This window comes from Manis javanica, chromosome 2, assembly GCF_040802235.1.
Source record: "Manis javanica isolate MJ-LG chromosome 2, MJ_LKY, whole genome shotgun sequence".
Classification (NCBI taxonomy): Eukaryota; Metazoa; Chordata; class Mammalia; order Pholidota; family Manidae; genus Manis; species Manis javanica.
In genome coordinates this window covers 47,471,384-47,492,061 of record NC_133157.1, presented here as the reverse complement: position 1 = coordinate 47,492,061, position 20,678 = coordinate 47,471,384, and the positions used below count along the sequence as shown (strand labels likewise).

The 20,678-nt window shown below is 36.5% G+C and overlaps 1 protein-coding gene across 7 annotated transcripts in view; it reads left to right on the top strand.

The window, feature by feature from the left end:
- Positions 1-20,678, top strand: part of FOCAD (focadhesin) — a 347,741-nt gene that overhangs the window by 73,646 nt on the left and 253,417 nt on the right. For 6 of the 7 annotated variants that reach the window (XR_012127690.1, XR_012127692.1, XR_012127691.1 and 3 more), the window contains one exon: positions 14,371-14,475. The exons of the other annotated variant lie outside the window; for it this stretch is intronic. Coding sequence is in view for 3 of the 6 variants with exons in the window: in XM_073228432.1 (XP_073084533.1) it covers positions 14,371-14,475 (105 nt within the window). In the remaining 3 variants the exon portion in view is untranslated. The remainder of the gene's footprint in view (positions 1-14,370; positions 14,476-20,678) is intronic. 7 annotated transcript variants of the gene reach the window in all.

The window sequence follows — 20,678 nt, the reverse complement described above, 5'->3', positions numbered from 1 at the left end:
CATCTATCCATGTCTCTCTCTCTGTCTCTGTCTTTCTTTCTATTGTTCCTCTTACAGCTTGTTGAAGAAACTTGGTTGTTTGCAGTGATTCCATGGTATGGATTTTGCTGATTCCATCCCCATGGGGTGCTTTAACTTATTTCTCTGTATTTCCTGTAAGTTGAAAGTTTGCTCTAGAAGTTTGGTAAGACTTAGGTTTAGTTTTTGTTGTTACGGGTGGATTGTTGGGGAGGGAAGACTTCTTCAATGTGTTCTTTCATCAGGAGGGACATAATATCTGATGTTTTTCTTTTTGGTGATGTTAGCTGTTGATTCTCAGTGGTTAGATCCATTAATCTATTAGGAATTTCAAAATGGTGACATTCTAATTTTTATCATTTTTTTCTTCACTTATTCCCTGAAATACTGCTATGAAGAGAATCTCCCCCAATACTGTTTGGTTACCCAGAAGTACAGTTTCTATAGGAAAAGCAGGATATAAACTTGATTATTTTATTTGCTAAATTTTAAAATACTTATTTTTTTTCCAACTTCCTTCAGTGTTGACTAATTAGGTTTTCTCATATAAAGGATTATAATGAGCTCATGCATTTAACATAACTGACATATCTTCATCCTTTTTCCTCTTTTTTTAAAAATCATTTTTTGAGACTTTAAAAAAATCTTTCCACTATTTTTGAGTCTGCTTTGGACCCACTCTTTAGAAGCAGCTTGAGAGAGGGAGAAAGAAAGGGAGAGAGAGAGAAAGGTAAGTTTCAAAAGTCCAACTGCTATTTCATGGTTATCATATATAACAAGTGAATTCAGAGGGAAGGAAGTGAAAGAAAATAGCATCTTCCAAAGGGATTTCTTGCAGCTGCCCTCATCTTAAGTCATAGGAACCATCTAATATTCCTGATTCTTTTCAGAGTTAGTGTGCAGCGTGGAGAATTTAGCTACATGGTGGGCAGTCTGCAATACAATAGTTAAATCTCTATTTACTATGCTGAGTATTTATCTTTTACTTTACTTATTCTATCAGAAGTCTTAAGTTGGTTTTAATGTTGCAAGTACATGGATTAAGATGTATTATTAAAAAAAACTCCAACAAAAAACACCTGCCACCCTTACCCCAATGGGGTTATTTGATTGCTTGATAATATAAAGGGTATTATATGAATTTTATTTTCCCTCATATCTCCTCATACTTCCCAAGTATTTACAATTCTCTCATTTGCTAACTGTATAATCCCTGTATCCACAAGTAATAGTGCCATCATATTAGTTACTTAATAATAAACTAAATACCAAATTTGAATAATGTTATCAGATACTGTTCAGATATAATTTCAATGTGCATATGTAAAATAATGTAATTATAGGACTAGAAATTACCTTCAGAGGTCACCTCTGTAGCCATATGCACAGAGATGAAGCTGGGAAGGTGCATAGGAGCCAGCAAATGTAGGCTGTGATGGCTCGTCTTAGAATTTAGATCTTCACTGTGAGTGAAAGGGAACCTACTGATGTTTTTTATCTGGTAGGTATCCATGGTTTCAAAAAGACCATTCTGGCTGCAATATGAACATATGTGAAAAGCATTGGGTCTGGGTAGTCAGAGGATACAGGGAGGTGAGTTTAGGTGGCTGTTGCTGTAGTTCAGGTGAGGGATGATAGTTGATTGCACCAGAGATGGAGGGGAATATGTGGATTTGTGAACTATTTAGGGTGTGGAGTATTTGAGGTGGACTGAATTTGAGGATGATTGAAAGGGATATGTCAAAGGTGAGTCCTTGATGGCTAGCTTGCTTAATAAGTAGATAGAGAACATTAGAAGACCAGGTATGTGGGAAGAGCATGAGTTTGGTTTTGATGTGCTGAATTTGAGGACAGTTCTGTCTGGGAATTGAGGCATAATACTGAAATGGGAGTATCTAGTAGGTAGCTAGATATGTCTTTTTTTGGTAATGATATCCCCTGAACACATTATTCTATGAATAAGTTAGTCATAATATCTGATTACCTCTCCTGATTAAGATCTTCACTTTGATTTCTTAAATATCTTCTCTGTTTCTTTGTACCTCAAATGTAGACAGCCTGCTTGTCTAAGAGCTAATTCCAGTTGTTGAAAGTGTTCCTCAGAAGTCTGTTTTCTCAAATTAACATGTTTTTACCCTGAGCTAAACTGTGATTGAAGACAAGTTCTCTAAATAAAAGACATTGTGTTTATTTCAATGTTTACTTAAATTTCTGCTCATACTATCTATCTAGAAGATAAGGTTTAATCCTCTGTGTTCAGCAAGAATTGTAAATCCTTGAAATTATAAATCCCTTTTTCCCTTTTTTTTGCTAATTAAAAAAATGCGTACTTTTTTTTTTTAAACTCACAGTGAAACTTGCAGTTGGTGAAAGTAGTAAGTGGTAAAACTTTTCCTGTTTATCATCTTATCTTTTTTAGAAAAAAAAATGGCTTTATTATTAGGCCCTGATGAAAAGTAGGAGGTGACAGTGATGGAAAGGCTCCGGGCTGGTAGGGTGTCTTAGAGACTCTTCCGATCTTGCTCATGGTTCCCTCTGTAATACAGAAAAGGGAAAGGTGATCTGAAATTATAAACAGACACATGCAATCAGGGATCAACTAATTCCAGTGAAATTGGAGCCCCATTTCTAGACCTGCAAAAAAGTATTTATTAGTGCATACACTCCAAGTGTTTTAAAACTGATATCCTATTCATACATATATTGTTCTAAGATTTGCATTTTCCCACTGTATAGGTAGTGGACTTCTTTCCTTAGCTATTTGTATTTTTGTTTATAGAGTATTCTACAATATGGGTGTATCACATTTTAACTGTTTCTCTTTGACAAACATGTTTTTCCTTCCATTTTTTAAGATAACAAATGTGATGTAATATTTTCTTTTGGGTGTATGTAAGGTTATTTCTATATGATGAATTTTTAGAAGTGGAATTTATGGGGAAGAGGGTATGTGTATTAAAAATATTTATGGATACTGACAACCTGCTTTCCATAAAGGCTCAACCAATAGTATGCTCAACATGAAAATGCTTTTTTCTCCATTCACTCATCAACATTGGATATTATGAATCTGATTATTCTGCGATTTGCATATGTATATTCTCTGCTTCTTTTTCTATTATATGATTTGCTTATTTTGTTACTTTTCTTGTTCTATGGATATTAACCGTCTGTCTGTTATACATGTCATAAGTATTTAATCTCAGATTAGCTCTTAACTTTGTTTTCTTTCCCCTGTAAACCTTCCCACTAAATTTGCTAAAACTACCTGGAACTTTAGCTGCAGATTGTTTTTTGTTCTCTTTCACACTTTCCCCCCCCAAATCCTCTCTTAACAATTGCATTAATATTTACAGTCACATTTAAAAAATCTTGAAAGCTTGGTTGTAAGTTCCTCTGGCATTCATTCTTACCGAAGTTGTCGTCTATTTCTATTTTTTCAATTCTTTCTTATGCTTTATCTTAAAAAAAAATAGTAGCTTTATAGAGATATAATTCACATATTATAAAATCATCCTTTAAAAGTCTACAACTGAGTGGTCTTCAGTATATTTACAAAGTTGGGTGATCATCATGCATTATGTTTTTTTTTTTTAATTTTGTTATCATTAATCTACAATTACATGAAGAACATTATGTTTACAAGGCTCTGCCCTACCCCAAGTCCCCCCCACAAACCCCATTACAGTCACTGTCTTTTAGCATAGTAAGATGTTGTAGAATCACTACTTGTCTTCTCTGTGTTGCAAAGCCCTCCCCTTTCCCCCCACCCCCACATTATACATGCTAATCACAATACCCCCTTTCTTCTTCCCCACCCTTATCCCTCCCTACTGTCCCATTCTCCCCAGTCTCTTTCCCTTTGGTAACTGTTAGTACATTCTTGGATTCTGTGATTCTGCTGCTGTTTTGTTCCTTCAGTTTTTCTTTTGTTCTTATACTCCACAGATGAGTGAAATCATTTGGTATTTGTCTTTCTCCGCTTGGCTTATTTCAATGAGCATAATACCCTCTAGCTCCATCCATGTTGTTGCAAATGGTAGGATTTGTTTTCTTCTTATGGCTGAATAATGGAATATTATGTACCACATCTTCTTTATCCATTCATCTACTGAAGGACACTTAGGTTGCTTCCATTTCTTGGCTATTGCAAATAGTGCTGCGATAAACATAGGGTTGCATATGTCTTTTTCAAACTGGAGTGCTGCATTCTTAGGGTAAATTCCTAGAAGTGGAATTCCTGGGTCAAATGGTAAGTCTATTTTGAGCATTTTGAGGAACCTCCATACTGCTTTCCACAATGGTTGAACTAATTTACATTCCCACCAGCAGTGTAGGAGGGTTCCCCTTTTTCCACAACCTTGCCAACATTTGTTGTTGTTTGTCTTTTGAATGGTAGCCATCCTTACTGGTGTGAGGTGATATCTCATTGTGGTTTTAATTTGCATTTCTCTGATAACTAGTGATGTGGAGCATCTTTTCATGTGTCTGTTGGCCATCTGAATTTCTTCTTTGGATAAATTCAGCTCCTCTGCCCATTTTTTTAATTGGATTATTTGCTTTTTGTTTGTTGAGGTGCGTGAGCTCTTTATATATTTTGGATGTCAAGCCTTTATCGGATGTGTCATTTACAAATATATTCTCCCATACTGTAGGGTACCTTTTTGTTCTATTGATGGTATCCTTTGCTGTACAGAAGCTTTTCAGCTTGATATAGTCCACTTGTTCATTTTTGCTTTTGTTTTTTTTGCCCAGGGAGATATATTTATGAAGAAGTCACTCATGTTTATGTCCAAGAGATTTTTGCCTATGTTTTTTTCTAAGAGTTTAATGGTTTCATGACTTACATTCAGGTCTTTGATCCATTTTGAATTTACTTTTGTGTATGAGGTTAGACAGTGATCCAGTTTCATTCTCTTACATGTAGCTGTCCAGTTTTGCCAGCACCATCTGTTGAAGAGGCTGTCGTGTCCCCATTGTATGTCCATGGCTCCTTTATCGAATATTAACTGACCATATATGTTTGGGTTAATGTGTGGAGTCTCTAATCTGTTCCACTGGTCTGTGGGTCTGTTCTTGTGCCAGTACCAAATTGTCTTGATTACTATGGCTTTGTAGTAGAGCTTGAAGTTGGGGAGTGAGATCCCCCCCACTTTATTCTTCCTTCTCAGGATTGCTTTGGCTATTCGGGGTCTTTGGTGTTTCCATATGAATTTTCGAACTATTTGTTCCAGTTTGTTGAAGAATGTTGTTGGTAATTTGATAGGGATTGCATCAAATTTGTATATTGCTTTGGGCAGGATGGCCATTTTGACAATATTAATTCTTCCTAGCCAAGAGTATGGGATGAGTTTCCATTTGTTAGTGTCCTCTTTAATTTCTCTTAAGAGTGTCTTATAGTTTTCAGGGTATAGGTCTTTCACTTCTTTGGTTAGATTTATTCCTAGGTATTTTATTCTTTTTGATGCAATTGTGAATGGAATTGTTTTCCTGATTTCTCTTTCTATTGGCTCATTGTTAGTGTATAGGAAAGCCACAGATTTCTGTGTGTTAATTTTGTATCCTGCAACTTTACTGTATATCCGATATCAGTTCTAGTAGTTTTGGAGTGGAGTCTTTAGGGTTTTTTATGTATAATATCATGTCATCTGCAAATAGTGAGTTTAACTTCTTCTTTACCAATCTGGATTTCTTGTATTTCTTTGTTTTTTCTTATTGCCATGGCTAGGACTTCCAGTACTATGTTGAATAACAGTGGGGATAGTGGGCATCCCTATCTTGTTCCCGATCACAGAGGAAAAGCTTTCAGCTTCTCGCTGTTCAGTATGATGTTAGCTGTGGGTTTATCATATATGGCCTTAATTATGTTCAGGTACTTGGCCTCTATACCCATTTTGTTGAGAGTTTTTATCATGAATGGATGTTGAATTTTATCGAATGCTTTTTCAGCATCTATGGAGATGATCATGTGGTTTTTGTCTTTCTTTTTGTTGATGTGGTGGATGATGTTGATGGATTTTCGAATGTTGTACCATCCTTGCATCCCTGGGATGAATCCCACTTGGTCAAGGTGTACGATCCTTTTGATGTGTTTTTGAATTTGGTTTGCTAATATTTTATTGAGTATTTTTGCATCTACGTTCATCAGGGATATTGGTCTGTAATTTTCTTTTTTGGTGGGGTCTTTGCCTGGTTTTGGTATTAGGGTGATGTTGGCTTCATAGAATGAGTTTGGGAGTATTCCCTGCTCTTCTATTTTATGGAAAACTTTAAGGAGAATGGGTATATATCTTCTCTGTATGTCTGATAAAATTCTGAGGTAAATCCATCTGGCTCAGGTGTTTTTTTCTTGGGTACTTTTTTGATTACTGCTTCAATTTCTTTGCTGGTAAATGGTTTGTTTAGATTTTGTGTTTCTTCCTTGGTCAGTTTTGGAAGGTTGTATTTTTCCAGGAAGTTGTCCATTTCTTCTAGGTTTTCCAGCTTCTTAGCATATAGGTTTTCATAGTAGCCTCTAATAATTTTTTGTATTTCTGTTGGGTCCGTCATGATGTTTCCTTTCTCATTTCTGATTCTGTTGATGTGTGTTGATTCTGTTTTTCTCTTAATAAGTTTGGCTAGAGGCTTATCTATTTTGTTTATTTTCTCAAAGAACCAGCTGTTGGTTTCATTGATTTTTGCTATTGTTTTATTCTTCTCAGTTTTGTTTATTTCTTCTCTGATCTTTATTATGTCCCTCCTTCTGCTGACTTTAGGCCTCATTTGTTCTTCTTTTTCCAATTTTGATAATTGTGACATTAGACTATTCATTTGGGTTTGTTTTTCCTTCTTTAAATGTGCCTGGATTGCTATATACTTTCCTCTTAAGACTGCTTTCGCTGTGTCCCACAGAAGTTGGGGCTTTGTGTTGTTGTTGTCATTTATTTCCATATATTGCTGGATCTCCATTTTAATTTGGTTGTTGAGCCATTGACTATTTAGAAGCGTGTTGTTAAGCCTCCACGTGTTTGTGAGCCTTTTTGCTTTTTTGGTACAATTTATTTCTAGTTTTATACCTTAGTGGTCTGAAAAGTTGGTTGGTAGGATTTCAATCTTTTTGAATTTACTGAGGCTCTTTTTGTGGCCTAGTACGAGGTCTATTCTGGAGAATGTTCCATGTGCATTTGAGAAGAATGTGTATCCTGTTGTTTTGGTTGTAGAGTTCTATAGATATCTATTAGGTCCATCTGTTCTAGTGTGTTGTTCAGTTCCTCCATGTCCTTACTTATTTTCTGTCTGGTGGATCTGTCCTTTGGAGTGAAAGGTGTGTTGAAGTCTCCTAAAATGAATGCATTGCAGTCTATTTCCTCCTTTAGTTCTGTTAGTATTTGTTTCACATATGCTGGTGCTCCTGTGTTGAGTGCATATATATTTATAATGGTTATATCCTTTTGTTGGACTGAGCCCTTTATCATTATTTAATGTCCTTCTTTATCTTTTGTTACTTTCTTTGTTTTGAAGTCTATTTTGTCTGATACTAGTAGTGCAACACCTGCTTTTTTCTCCCTATTGTTTGCATGAAATATCTTTTTCCTTCCCTTCACTTTTAGTCTGTGCATGTCTTTGGTTTGAGGTGAGTCTCTTGTAAGCAGCATATAGATGGGTCTTGTTTTTTTATCCATTCAGTGACTCTATGTCTTTTGATTGGTGCGTTCAGTCCATTTACATTTAGGGGGATTATTGATAGGTATGTACTTATTGCCATTTCAGGCTTTAGATTCGTGGTTACCAAATGTTCCAGATTACTTTCCTTACTATCTAAGAGTGTAACATAACTCACTTAGTATGCTGTTACAAACACAATCTAAAGGTTCTTTTCTATTTCTCCTCCTTTTTCTTCCTCCTTCATTCTTTATATATTAGGTATCAAATTCTGTACTTTTTGTCTATTCCTTGATTGGCTTTGGGGATAGTCAATTTAATTTTGCATTTGCCTCGCAATCAGCTGCTCCACCCTCCCTACCGTGATTTTACTACCTCTGGTGACAGCTATCCAACCCTAGGAACACTTCCATCTATAGCAGTCCCTCCGAAATAGACTGCAGAGATGGTTTGTGGGAGATAAAGTCTCTCAGCTTTTGCTTATCTGGAAATTGTTTAATCCCTCCTTCAAATTTAAATGATAATCTTGCCAGATAAAGTAATCTTGGTTCCAGGCCCTTCTGCTTCATGGCATTAAATACATCATGCCACTCCCTTCTGGCCTGTAAGGTTTCTGCTGAGAAGTCTGATGTTAGTCTGATGGGCTTTCCTTTGTATGTGATCTTATTTCTGCCTCTGGCTGCTTTTAACAGTCTATCCTTATCCTTGATCTTTCCCATTTTAATTACTATGTGTCTTGCTGTTGTCTTCCTTTGGTCCCTTGTGTTGGGGGATCTGTGGATCTCCATGGCCTGACAGACTATGTCCTTCCCCAAATTGGGGAAGTTTTTAGCAACTACCTCCTCTAAGACACTTTCTATCCCTTTCTCTCTCTCTTCTTCTTCTGGTATCCCTATAATGCGAATATTGTTCCACTTGGATTGGTCACACAGTTCTCTCAATATTCTTTCATTTTTAGAGATCCTTTTTTCTCTCTGTGCCTCAGTTTCTTTGTATTCCTCTTCTCTAGTTTCTATTTCATTTATTGTCTCCTCCACCATATCCAACCTGCTTTTAATACCCTCCATCGTGTTCTTTAACGATGCATCTCTGACCTGAATTCATTTGTGAGTTCTTGGATGTCTTTCCATTCCTCCATTAGGATGTTGATGATTTTTATTTTGAACTCCTGTTCAGGAAGAGTCACGAAGTCCATATCATTTAAATCTTTCTCGGGAGTTGTATTAACAATTTTACTCTGGACAAGGTTCCTTTGGCGTTTCATGTTTGTATATGGTGCCCTCTAGTGTCCAGAAGCTCTCTCTGAAGCTGCTGAGCCCCTGAAGCAATGTCGGGGTTCACAGGGGAGCGGTACTGGTGCCTGGGTGTACGAAAGAGCTGTTCCCTGCCTCCTGATGGCTGTGCCTGTCTCCACTGCCTGAGCCAGTGGGCCGGTCACACAGGTATAAGTTTTTGTCCCAGAGCAGCCAGATATGGATGTCCCTGTCTCCCCAGGAACTCTGCCTGTTTCAACTTTCCAACCCAGTAGTCATGTGAGTCTCATGAAAGCACCATGAAATGTAGGTTTGTGCTCCCAGTGCAGATCTCCGGAGCCAGGTATTCAGCAGTCCCAAGCCTTCCACTCCCTCCCTGCTCCATTTCTCTTCCTCCTGCCGGTGAGCTGGGGTAGGGGAAGGGCTCGGGTCCTGGAGCCACAGCTCTGGTACGTTACCCCATTCGCTGTGGTCTGCTCTTTTCTCCAGGTGTGTGCAGTCTGATGCTGTCCTCTTTCCTTTTGCTCTCTCAGGATTAGTTGCGCCAATTAAATTTTCTAATTATATCCAGTTTTAAGAGGAAGCCTCTGTCTCTCCTCTCATGCCGCCATCTTTAATCCTCTGTCCATGCATTATGTTTCAACTGAAAAACTTCTTTAGGAAAATGTCTCAGAGTTTTATATCTGAAAATATTGTTGTCTTCATATATTATTCTTAGTTTTGGGAGAGTTTTAGGCTTATTAATTTATATATATAAACCTTTCTCTCATAATTCTATATACACTGCGTTATTCATTGTTGCAGATGAGAATTCTGGTGCTAAATTAGAAATGAGTCAGTCTAATGGTTTTATTTTATAGATTTTATTTTATAAAAGCTGAGAGTTCGTAGGTTCTATTTTTATCTTTGGATTTGAGAAATGTCAACAATTAATATTTTCAAGAATCTTGCCTAGTAGTTGGTAGCCCTTTCAAATGGAAGACTTAGATCCATTGAAATATTCTTCTATACTTTCTTTGATTTTGTTTCTCCAGTGGTTATGTTTTCTTCTATTTCACTGTTTTGGTTTTCAGCTCTGTTCAAACTATTGTAACCTTTTTCTGCAATCATATGGACTTCAGTAAAAAATTTTAATTTTGTAAGAGAAGATCTCAGATTCAGAGTAACAATGGCTTGAAAAGATGAAAAAGAAGGTTTGTGAGAGGAGGATGGAAAACATTAGGATTTAGGGTGGGTTTATACTTGGTTTTAGGCACATTCCTGGCTTCAGCATTTGTGAACTCTGACACTTGCATTTGCACAGCCTCCTATATAAGGAGGGAAAAACATTATAGTCTTTATAGTACTGTTATAAGTATTAGGTTATCACAGTTTATTGAAAAAAAAAATCAAGTACTTTGCTGACATAATTTTATTTATTATTTAAAACAGCCCAAGAAGTGGGCTTATTATCATGATTTTAGATTGTGCGGATGAAGTGTTGAGGCTCCTAGGCCCAACATTCCCTAGTTAATTAGAATTAAAGCAGGGATTTAAATAAAAATTAATCTGAGACCATCCCTCTCAGCCCACTTGGAATATTTAAATAGTTTAAATGATTATTCAATTGAATTTAAGGCAAATGTGCCACTACAGGTATACCTTGTTTTATGGCACTTCACTTTATTGTGCTTTGCAGATAATTGTGTTTTTACAAGTTGAACGTTTATGGCAACTCTCATCGAGCAAGCCGGTTGGTGCCATTTTCCCAGCAGCATTTGTTCACTTCATGTCGCTGTGTCACATTTTGGAAATTCTTGCACTGTTTCAAACTGTTTCATATTTGTTATGGTGACTGTGATCAGTGAGTATGACTCATGGAAAACTCAGATGATGGTTAGCATTTTTTAGCAAAAAAGTATTTTTTAATTAAGGTACGAACATTAGATTTTTAGATACAATCCAATTGCACACTTAGTAGACTACAGTATAGTGTAAGCATAACTTTTGTACATACTGGGGAGCTAAAAAATTCATTTGACTCACTTTATTGCAATATTTACTTTATTGTGGTGGTCTAGAACCGAACCCATAATATCTCCGTGGTGTGTCTGTACTTGAATGGATCTATATGTGATCTTAGTGATGCCATTGTCCTTCAGAAATCATCTATTCATTCTACACTCTTGCTTAAAATGTAGTCTGAACTCAGTTATCTTCATAGTAAAATCTCGATCCACAAATAAGAACAAACAAGACCTAACTTAAAGGTGAAAAAGCTGGAATTCATTTATCAGCCTCAGTGGTTCTGTGAACTTCCTGGAATTAAATGCAAATATGACATATATGCTTTTCTCTGGAATTCTATTGCTTTTATAAAGGCATGGGTGACCCAAACTGGTTAAAAATCACAAGTCTGTATCTGTTCTCTCTAAAACTCTAGTCCTATGACAAATATATCACTAGATAAGGAAAACCAATGTAGTTTCATATTCAAAAATGATTATTTAATGAATCCATATTTCTTGGAAGAAATTCAGTCAAAAATTAAGTCAACAGTGCTCATCTAAAATGAGTACCATTTCAAATAATCTTGGCCTTATGAGGTTACTAGGTGAGGCTGGAACTTTCTCCAGCTATATATAAATGGAGTTATTTTAGCTTAAATCAGACTTTAGAGCTGATTATCAGTTACCTATACACTGAAAGCTAGAAGATAAGAAGGCTTCTGAACATGTAGTGACCTTCTCACCAAGGCAAACCAGAGTAGGTCCCCTATGATGGGTTTTAGGTATTGGAATCTGGGAACTGCTCACTCACTCAGTGAGGGTTGGAATTTAATCTCATAAGTATAGCTATAGACCTGAGATTTCACGGTCTTGTATAAATCTAGGCACAGGCCTGGGTCAGAGCTATAGAGGTTTGTATCATCTTGAGGGACTCACTTTCAAAAAGCAAGACTGCAAATAAAAGAAAAAGTGAAAAATGAACAGAGCAAAGAAAGCAGAACCACACCCCTGAGTCCTGGTGAATTAGCTTTATTGAATTTACATATTTGGAGGAGTCAAATTCTACTGAAACTCGAGGAGCCCCTGTAAGCTCTGTCCTCTATGACAGAGGCTAGACATTCACACCCCAGAATAGGTTCCTGATAAACTGGTAACAGAACAGTTACGATTTCTGTGCTGAAGGATATCAGCTCTTTGTAAAGTGTGAAGAATCGTGAAGAGCTGGAGGATATACTGGAAGATAACCATTTCTTTTTCTTTTTTTTTTAATTCAAGTGTTGTTAATATACAATCTTATGCTGATTTCAAATGTGCATCATGGTGGAAAGTAACATTTCTTAACGTGCAGGATCCTCAGCTACAGAATGTTTTTGACACTGTATAAGTGAATGATGGGAAGAATTGCCAAGAAGGAATTTACTCTAAAAGTTTGGATGTTGAGATGTCTTCTCCCTAAGCTAGAGGAGAAATCAGAGAATCCACACAGGAAAGAGAATCATAGGGGATAGGGATTGAGACTCTGTCCTCACCAGAGGATCCACACAAGAGAGAAACTATACATGTGTGACTTCTGTCAGAAAAAATTCATTCATAAGTCTACCTTGCATGGTCATAAGAGGATCCATGTGAAAATAGAAAACATACCGTTATAAAAATTGTGGAAAATGCTTCAAATGCAACGAAAAACTCAATGTACACCAAGGAATCCACTTATGAACCAAACCATATCAGTGTCTACAGCAATGCTGTGAAATAGAAATATAATGTGAGCCGCAAATGGAGCCACATGTGTCATTCAAAATTTTCTAGTAATCATATTAAAAAATTGAAAGAAACAAGTGATGTAAATTTTAACAATGTATTTTATGTAACCCCATATATCAAAATATTATTTTAATAGGTAATCAATATAAAAAATTATGCATATTTGTATTCTTTTTTGTGTTTGAAGTCTTTTAAATCCAGCCTGTTATTTTGTACTCAGAGCACATCTTAGTTTGGATTAACCATGTTACAATTGCTCAGTAGCCACCTGGGGCTATTGGTTGCTGTGTTGGACAGTGTGGCCAAACCTTTTATCACTTAGAAAAATTTACATGCCATAAAAGGTGCTCAAATGATATAAATTTATTAAGCTCAAGTCTTGTCCTAATCCCAAAATAAAGTTAATAGTGATTTGTAATCTATTATATTCTGCATAGTAAATGCCAGAATACATGTTAAATACTTAGGATTGAATACTTAGCTTGGAATAGTTGCTCTATAAATAGTAACAACTCTGATTTAAAAAATAATTACTCTCTCTTTTATTTAACAACTAATCTTTTTTTATTTCTTAGATTTCTTTTTTATCCCCAGGGAGAACCTTATTTAAAAAGGGCAGGCTAATTTGTGACAACATGGTTGTGCGAAGTGAAATAACCCAGACAGAAAAAGACAAATACTGGATCATATCACTTATATGTGGAATCTTAAAAAATAAAAAACAAAACCAAAAAATGTCAAACTCGTAGAAACAGGGAATAGAACGGTACTTGCCAGGGACAGTGTGGGAGGAATGGGGAGAAGTTGGTTAAAGTATACAAACTTCCAGTTTTAATATGAATAAGTTCTGAGGTTCTAATGTACCTACAGCATGGTGACTGTAGTTAACAATTGTATATTTGAAATTTGCTAATTTGCTAGGAGAGTAGATCTTTAGTATTCTCACTAAAACAACTACAACAAAACTGTGTGAGGTGATGGATGTACTAGTTAGCTTGACTATGGCAATCATTTTATAATGCATGCATATATCTTATTGTGCACTTTGTACACATACAGTTGATATACACAAATACATCACAACTGTATTTTTCAATTGTCTCAGTAGAGCTTGAAAAAAAATCCCATTTCACATCTTAAAAAAGTTAATAAAAGGACAAAAAAGTGTAGGTTATTTTTTTTGATGTATTATCCCTCTACCTCTAATAGAGAACAAGGAAAAAATTTAAGGTTCTATTCCCCACTTTGTTTTAATGGGGCTTATTGCTTTGATTGGTCCCCTGGCCCGCTTGTTTGAGTGACTGATCCATTTCATGTCTGGTTATTATTCATGGTCTGTTAATGTTTATAAATGAAGGACTTAAATCTTCAGTATGGGTAACTGATGTGGTTACTGCCTGCAATTATGTGGGCTAATGATTGTTTTTTATTGATTGATTTTCCCTCAAGTGTGTGTAGGGAGGTGATTGATAAATTGGTTTGATTCTTTGGCTCCACTTCTCCAACTTTAAATGTGTTGGATGGGAGCTGTCCTCTTGCAGGCCTCTTCTTGGCCGTGTTGTAGAATGAGTTGGGTATGTGTAGGTGCTTACTGTTCAGTGAGGGTGGCTAGAGTTCAATTATTCAAAAATCATAGGATTAAGTACCTGACTAGAATATTCACTTCATATCTATAACATTTAACATGTTGTTATATTTCTTTACAGGAATACACACGGCTTGATAAAAACCATTATGAAATTATTACAAATGCAAGCTCTTAAGGAAGGACAAGGTGGGGAGAAGAATATTCAGAATATATATACTATTAGGTATGCTTTTTTCCTTTCTTTAAACAATTTTTTTGTGTGTGTGAATAGGTAAGTAAGTTATGAACTGAGACATGCTAACCCATAGGAATTAGTTATTTAATTCAATGGTGATTATGGATTTTGACCTCCTGCTGCTGTTTTGTTCCTTCAGTTTTTCCTTTGTTCCTATACTCCTCAGATGAGTGAAATCATTTGGTATTTCTCTTTCTCCGCTTGGCTTATTTCACTGAGCATAATACTCTCCAGCTCCATCCATGTTGCTGCAAATGGTTGGATTTTTCCACTTCTTATGGCTGAGTAGTATTCCATTGTGTATATGTACCACATCTTCTTTATCCATTCATCTACAGATGGACATTTAGGTTGCTTCCAATTCTTGGCTATTGTAAATAGTGCTGCGATAAACATAGGAGTGCATCTGTCTTTCTCAAACTTGATTGCTGCGTTCTTAGGGTAAATTCCTAGGAGTGGAATTCCTGGGTCAAATGGTAGGTCTGTTTTGAGCATTTTGATGCACCTCCATACTGCTTTCCACAATGGTTGAACTAATTTACATTCCCACCAGCAGTGTAGGAGGGTTCCCCTTTCTCCACAGCCTCGCCAACATTTGTTGTTGTTTGTCTTTTGGATGGCAGCTATCCTTACTGGTGTGAGGTGATACCTCATTGTAGTTTTAATTTGCATTTCTCTGATAATTAGTGATGTGGAGCATCTTTTCATGTGTCTCTTGGCCATCTGTATTTCTTTTTTGGAGAACTGTCTGTTCAGTTCCTCTGCCCATTTTTTAATTGGGTTATTTGTTTTTTGTTTGTTGAGGCGTGTGAGCTCTTTATATATTCTGGACGTCAAGCCTTTATCAGATCTGTCATTTTCAAATATATTCTCCCATACTGTAGGGTTCCTTTTTGTTCTATTGATGGTGTCTTTTGCTGTACAGAAGCTTTTCAGCTTAATGTAGTCCCACTTGCTCATTTTTGCTGTTGTTTTCCTTGCCCGGGGAGATATGTTCAAGAAGAGATCACTCATGTTTATGTCTAAGAGGTTTTTGCCTATGTTTTTTTCCAAGAGTTTAATGGTTTCGTGACTTACATTCAGGTCTTTGATCCATTTTGAGTTTACCTTTGTATATGGGGTTAGACAATGGTCCAGTTTCATTCTCCTACATGTAGCTGTCCAGTTTTGCCAGCACCATCTGTTGAAGAGACTGTCATTTTGCCATTGTATGTCCATGGCTCCTTTATCAAATATTAATTGACCATATATGTTTGGGTTAATTTCTGGGGTCTCTAATCTGTTCCACTGGTCTGTGGCTCTGTTCTTGTGCCAGTACCAAATTGTCTTGATTACTATGGCTTTGTAGTAGAGCTTGAAGTTGGGGAGTGAAATCCCCCCTACTTTATTCTTCTTTTTCAGGATTGCTTTGGCTATTCGGGGTCTTTGGTGTTTCCATATGAATTTTTGAATTATTTGTTCCAATTCATTGAAGAATGTTGCTGGTAATTTGAGAGGGATTGCATCAAATTTGTATATTGCTTTCGGCAGGATGGCCATTTTGACGATATTAATTCTTCCTAGCCATGAGCATGGGATGAGTTTCCATTTATTAGTGTCCCCTTTAATTTCTCTTAAGAGTGACTTGTAGTTTTCAGAGTATAAGTCTTTCACTTCCTTGGTTAGGTTTATTCCTAGGTATTTTATTCTTTTTGATGCAATGGTGAATGTAATTGTTTTCCTGATTTCTCTTTCTATTGATTCGTTGTTAGTGTATAGGAAAGCTACAGATTTCTGTGTGTTGATTTTGTATCCTGCAACTTTGCTGTATTCCGATATCAGTTCTAGTAGTTTTGGAGTGGTGTCTTTAGGGTTTTTTATGTACAGTATCATATCATCTGCAAATAGTGACAGTTTAACTTCTTCTTTACCAATCTGGATTCCTTGTATTTCTTTGTTTTGTCTGATTGCCGTGGCTAGGACCTCCAGTACTATGTTAAATAACAGTGGGGAGAGTGGGCATCCCTGTCTGGTTCCCGATCTCAGTGGAAATGCTTTCAGCTTCTCGCTGTTCAGTATAATGCTGGCTGTGGGTTTATCATATATGGCCTTTATTATGTTGAGGTACTTGCCCTCTATTCCCATTTTGCTGAGAGTTTTTATCATGAATGGATGTTGAATTTTGTCAAATGCTTTTTCAGCATCTATGGAGATGATCATGTGGTTTTTGTCTTTCTTTTTGTTGATGTGGTGGATGATGTTGATGGATTTTCGAATGTTGTACCATCCTTGCATCCCTGGGATGACCCCCACTTGGTCATGGTGTATGATCCTTTTGATATACTGTTGAATTCTGTTTGCTAATATTTTATTGAGTATTTTTGCATCTACATTCATCAGGGATATTGGTCTGTAATTTTCTTTTTTGGTGGGGTCTTTTCCTGGTTTTGGTATTAGGGTGATGTTGGCTTCATAGAATGAGTTTGGGAGTATTCCCTCTTCTTCTATTTTGTGGAACACTTTAAGGAGAATGGGTATTATGTCTTCTCTGTGTGTCTGATAAAATTCCGAGGTAAATCCGTCTGGCCCCGGGGTTTTGTTCTTGGGTAGTTTTTTGATTACTGTTTCAATTTCTTTGCTTGCAATTGGTTTGTTTAACTTTTGTGTTTCTTCCTTGGTCAGTCTTGGGAGGTTGTATTTTTCTAGGAAGTTGTCCATTTCTTCTAGGTTTTCCAGCTTGTTGGCATATAGGTTTTCATAGTAGTCTTTAATAATTCTTTGTATTTCTGTGGAGTCTGTCGTGATTTTTCCATTCTCATTTCTGATTATGTTGATTTGTGTTGACTCTCTTTTTCTCTTAATAAGTTGGGCTAGAGGCTTATCTATTTTGTTTATTTTCTCAAAGAACCAGCTCTTGGTTTCGTTGATTTTTGCTATTGTTTTATTCTTCTCAATTTTGTTTATTTCTTCTCTGATCTTTATTATGTCCCTCCTTCTGCTGACTTTAGGCCTCATTTGTTCTTCTTTTTCCAGTTTTAATAATTGTGATGTTAGACTATTCATTTGGGATTGTTCTTCCTTCTTCAAGTGTGCCTGGATTGCTATATACTTTCCTCTTAAGACTGCTTTCGCTGCATCCCACAGAAGTTGGGGCTTAGTGTTGTTGTTGTCATTTGTTTCTATATATTCCTTGATCTCTATTTTGATTTGTTCATTGATCCATTGATTATTTAGTAGCATGTTGTTAAGCTTCCATGTGTTTGTGAGCCTTTTTGTTTTCTTTGTAGAATTTATTTCTACTTTCATACCTTTGTGGTCTGAAAAATTGGTTGGTAGAATTTCAATATTGTGGAATTTACTGAGGCTCTTTTTGTGAGCTAGTATGTGGTCTATTCTGGAGAATGTTCCATGTGCACTTGAGAAGAATGTATATCCTGTTGCTTTTGGATGTAAAGTTCTATAGATGTCTATTAGGTCCATCTGTTCTAGTGTGTTGTTCAGTGCCTGTGTGTCTTTACTTATTTTCTGCCCGGTGGATCTATCCTTTGGGGTGAGTGGTGTGTTGAAGTCTCCTACAATGAATGCATTGCAGTCTATTTCCCTCTTTAGTTCTGTTAGTATTTGCTTCACATATGCTGGTGCTCCTGTATTGGGTGCATATATATTTAGAATGGTTATATCCTCTTGTTGGACTAAGCCCTTTATCATTATGTAGTGGCCTTCTTTATCTCTTGTTACTTTCTTTGTTTTGAAGTCTATTTTGTCTGATATTAGTACTGCAACCCCTGCTTTCTTCTCACTGTTGTTTGCCTGAAATATGTTTTTCCATCCCTTGACTTTTAGTCTATGCTTATCTTTGGGTTTAAGGTGAGTTTCTTGTAAGCAGCATATAGATGGGTCTTGCTTTTTTATCCATTCTATTACTCTATGTCTTTTGATTGGTGCATTAAGTCCATTTACATTTAGGGTGACTATGTGTGTGAATAGGTAAGTAAGTTATGAACTGAGACATGCTAACCCATAGGAATTAGTTATTTAATTCAATGGTGATTATGGATTTTGACCTCTTAGGAAGTTCATGTTTCAAAGACTCAGAGGATTGAGTTGGAGTTGACAGTGTGCTGAGTATCACCAGTGTGGGTTTCAGGGTCATTTCCTTAGAATCCAAATCTATTATCTAAAACTCAGGTCATTATTCCTTTTACTCTGAGACTTTTAACTATCTTCTCAATACTGTAAAAACTGAAAAGTTCATTGAGCAAATGTACATAAAGCAGGAGGTCTTTAGGTTAGGTAGGAGGGTTAACTTCCTCACTATAAAATGTAAGGAGACTATCCAGTAGTTACTACCCAAGGCAATTTAGGAGCATTGATTTGCCTTTTCTTTGTTATTTATGAATGTAACATGATAGAATTATTTTAAGAAGGAAATAGAGCAACCATTTAGTGAAATGCATTGGATTTTATGGGGGAATTTGGATAAGAGAGGGCATCATATTTACTTGTAAAAATGATCTTAACCACTGCCTTGAAGGTCCCAGAAAGCCATTTCTTAAGAGAGTGATTTCCACTTAGCGAGCAGAGGACCCCAGAAGATGACATGTAATCAGTATATATTGTCCTAGGAACTCTGTTTAGTGATGCATCCAGAATGTGTCTGTTTCAAAAGAATGAGAACATGGGACCATAAACAAGGACTCTGGTTCTGGCGGAAAATGGCTTATGTGGGCTATGGCCATACAACAGGGAAAGTAAATTAGATACTTGCGAACCATCATTGGCTCGAGCATACAGCCTCTGCAGTTCTGAGCATTGGATGTCACAGCTATCGGAAGCTGTGAGAGTCTCTCCAGAATACCAAGTGGGGCCTATTAGGCATATTTATTGTACTTCCCTTTTGATAATAAGTAAACATTGTCTCATGTATTACAATGATGTTTCCTGAAATTTTAGTGCTATTTATGATCTCTGTTTTTATGAATGTTATCAAGAATTTCTTAAGCCAATTTTTTTAAACAAGGTTAGATTTGCATTTTATATATATGTATTTTAACATGTTTTTTGAATGTCAAACATAAAAGTTGGAAGACTATAGTACAATGAATTAGTTAATTCATTAACTTATTAGTTAACTCATTAGTTAATTTATTTTTAAATTAGGGAAGCGACAGGAAAATTATTTATTTGAAAATACTGTGACAAATTGGAGGGTGCAGAGTAAACTTTTCCAAATTGATAAATGTGCTTTTCTTTTTTTTAACACTGTGGTATCCTTTGAGATACAAGTTTTTTGTTGCAGGTTTCTCCTTCATCCATTACCTTAACCACACCTGAACCTAAGGAGCAGAGCAGATTCTTCATATTTCTAGATGAGTCATACAAATATCCACGTTTTCTCTTTTTAAAAAGAAGTTCAAGTTTTGGGCCAGAGGTCTAGAATAGAAAATAATTCCATTTCATTGTTATTCAGTAGGACTTAGTTGTTTCAAAATGGGAAAGCTCCTGAAGTTTTTAGTTCTTGTGTAATAGTTTTATTGTGCTACAATTCACATACCATAGGACTGACCCATTTTAAGTATACAATTCAGTGGTGTCTAGTAGATTGACAGAATTATGCAACCATTGTCGTGATTGATTTTAGGACATTTTCATCATCATCCCCAAATTCCCCACCCATTAGAAGTTGCTCCATATTTCCTCCAGCCAGTGAGGTATTTTTAATTCAGTAGTTCTCTTTAGGACCAACTGGGTGTGCTTAAAAACAAAAACATAGGAACAGATACCCCAGACCAACTGAATCAGAATCTCTGCCATGAGGCCTTCACGTGTGTATTTTTAAAAGTTCCCAGGTGATTCTGATATACAGTGAGTGCGCGATGGTGTGTCCACTGCTCTCTAATGAGCATTCTGATCACCTGGGACTTTGCAGCTGAACACATTCTCTTTCCTTCAGTGAAGGGTGGGCTCAAGATTCTTGTCAGACAAGTGCCCAGGTGATGGTCCTGCGGCTGCTCCTCCACTGCAGTAAGTAGTGGAGCTGGGAGCGCATCAGCATTCCTGGGAGCTGGTTGGGAACACAGGATCTTGGACTCCATCCCAGACCACCCGAATCAGAGCATGCATTCTGCTGAGTTTTTCTGGGTAATTTCTAGGTACTTAAAGTTTAAGAATCCCCATTTTAGGTGATGGTAAAAGGGAAGTCCTTTATCATG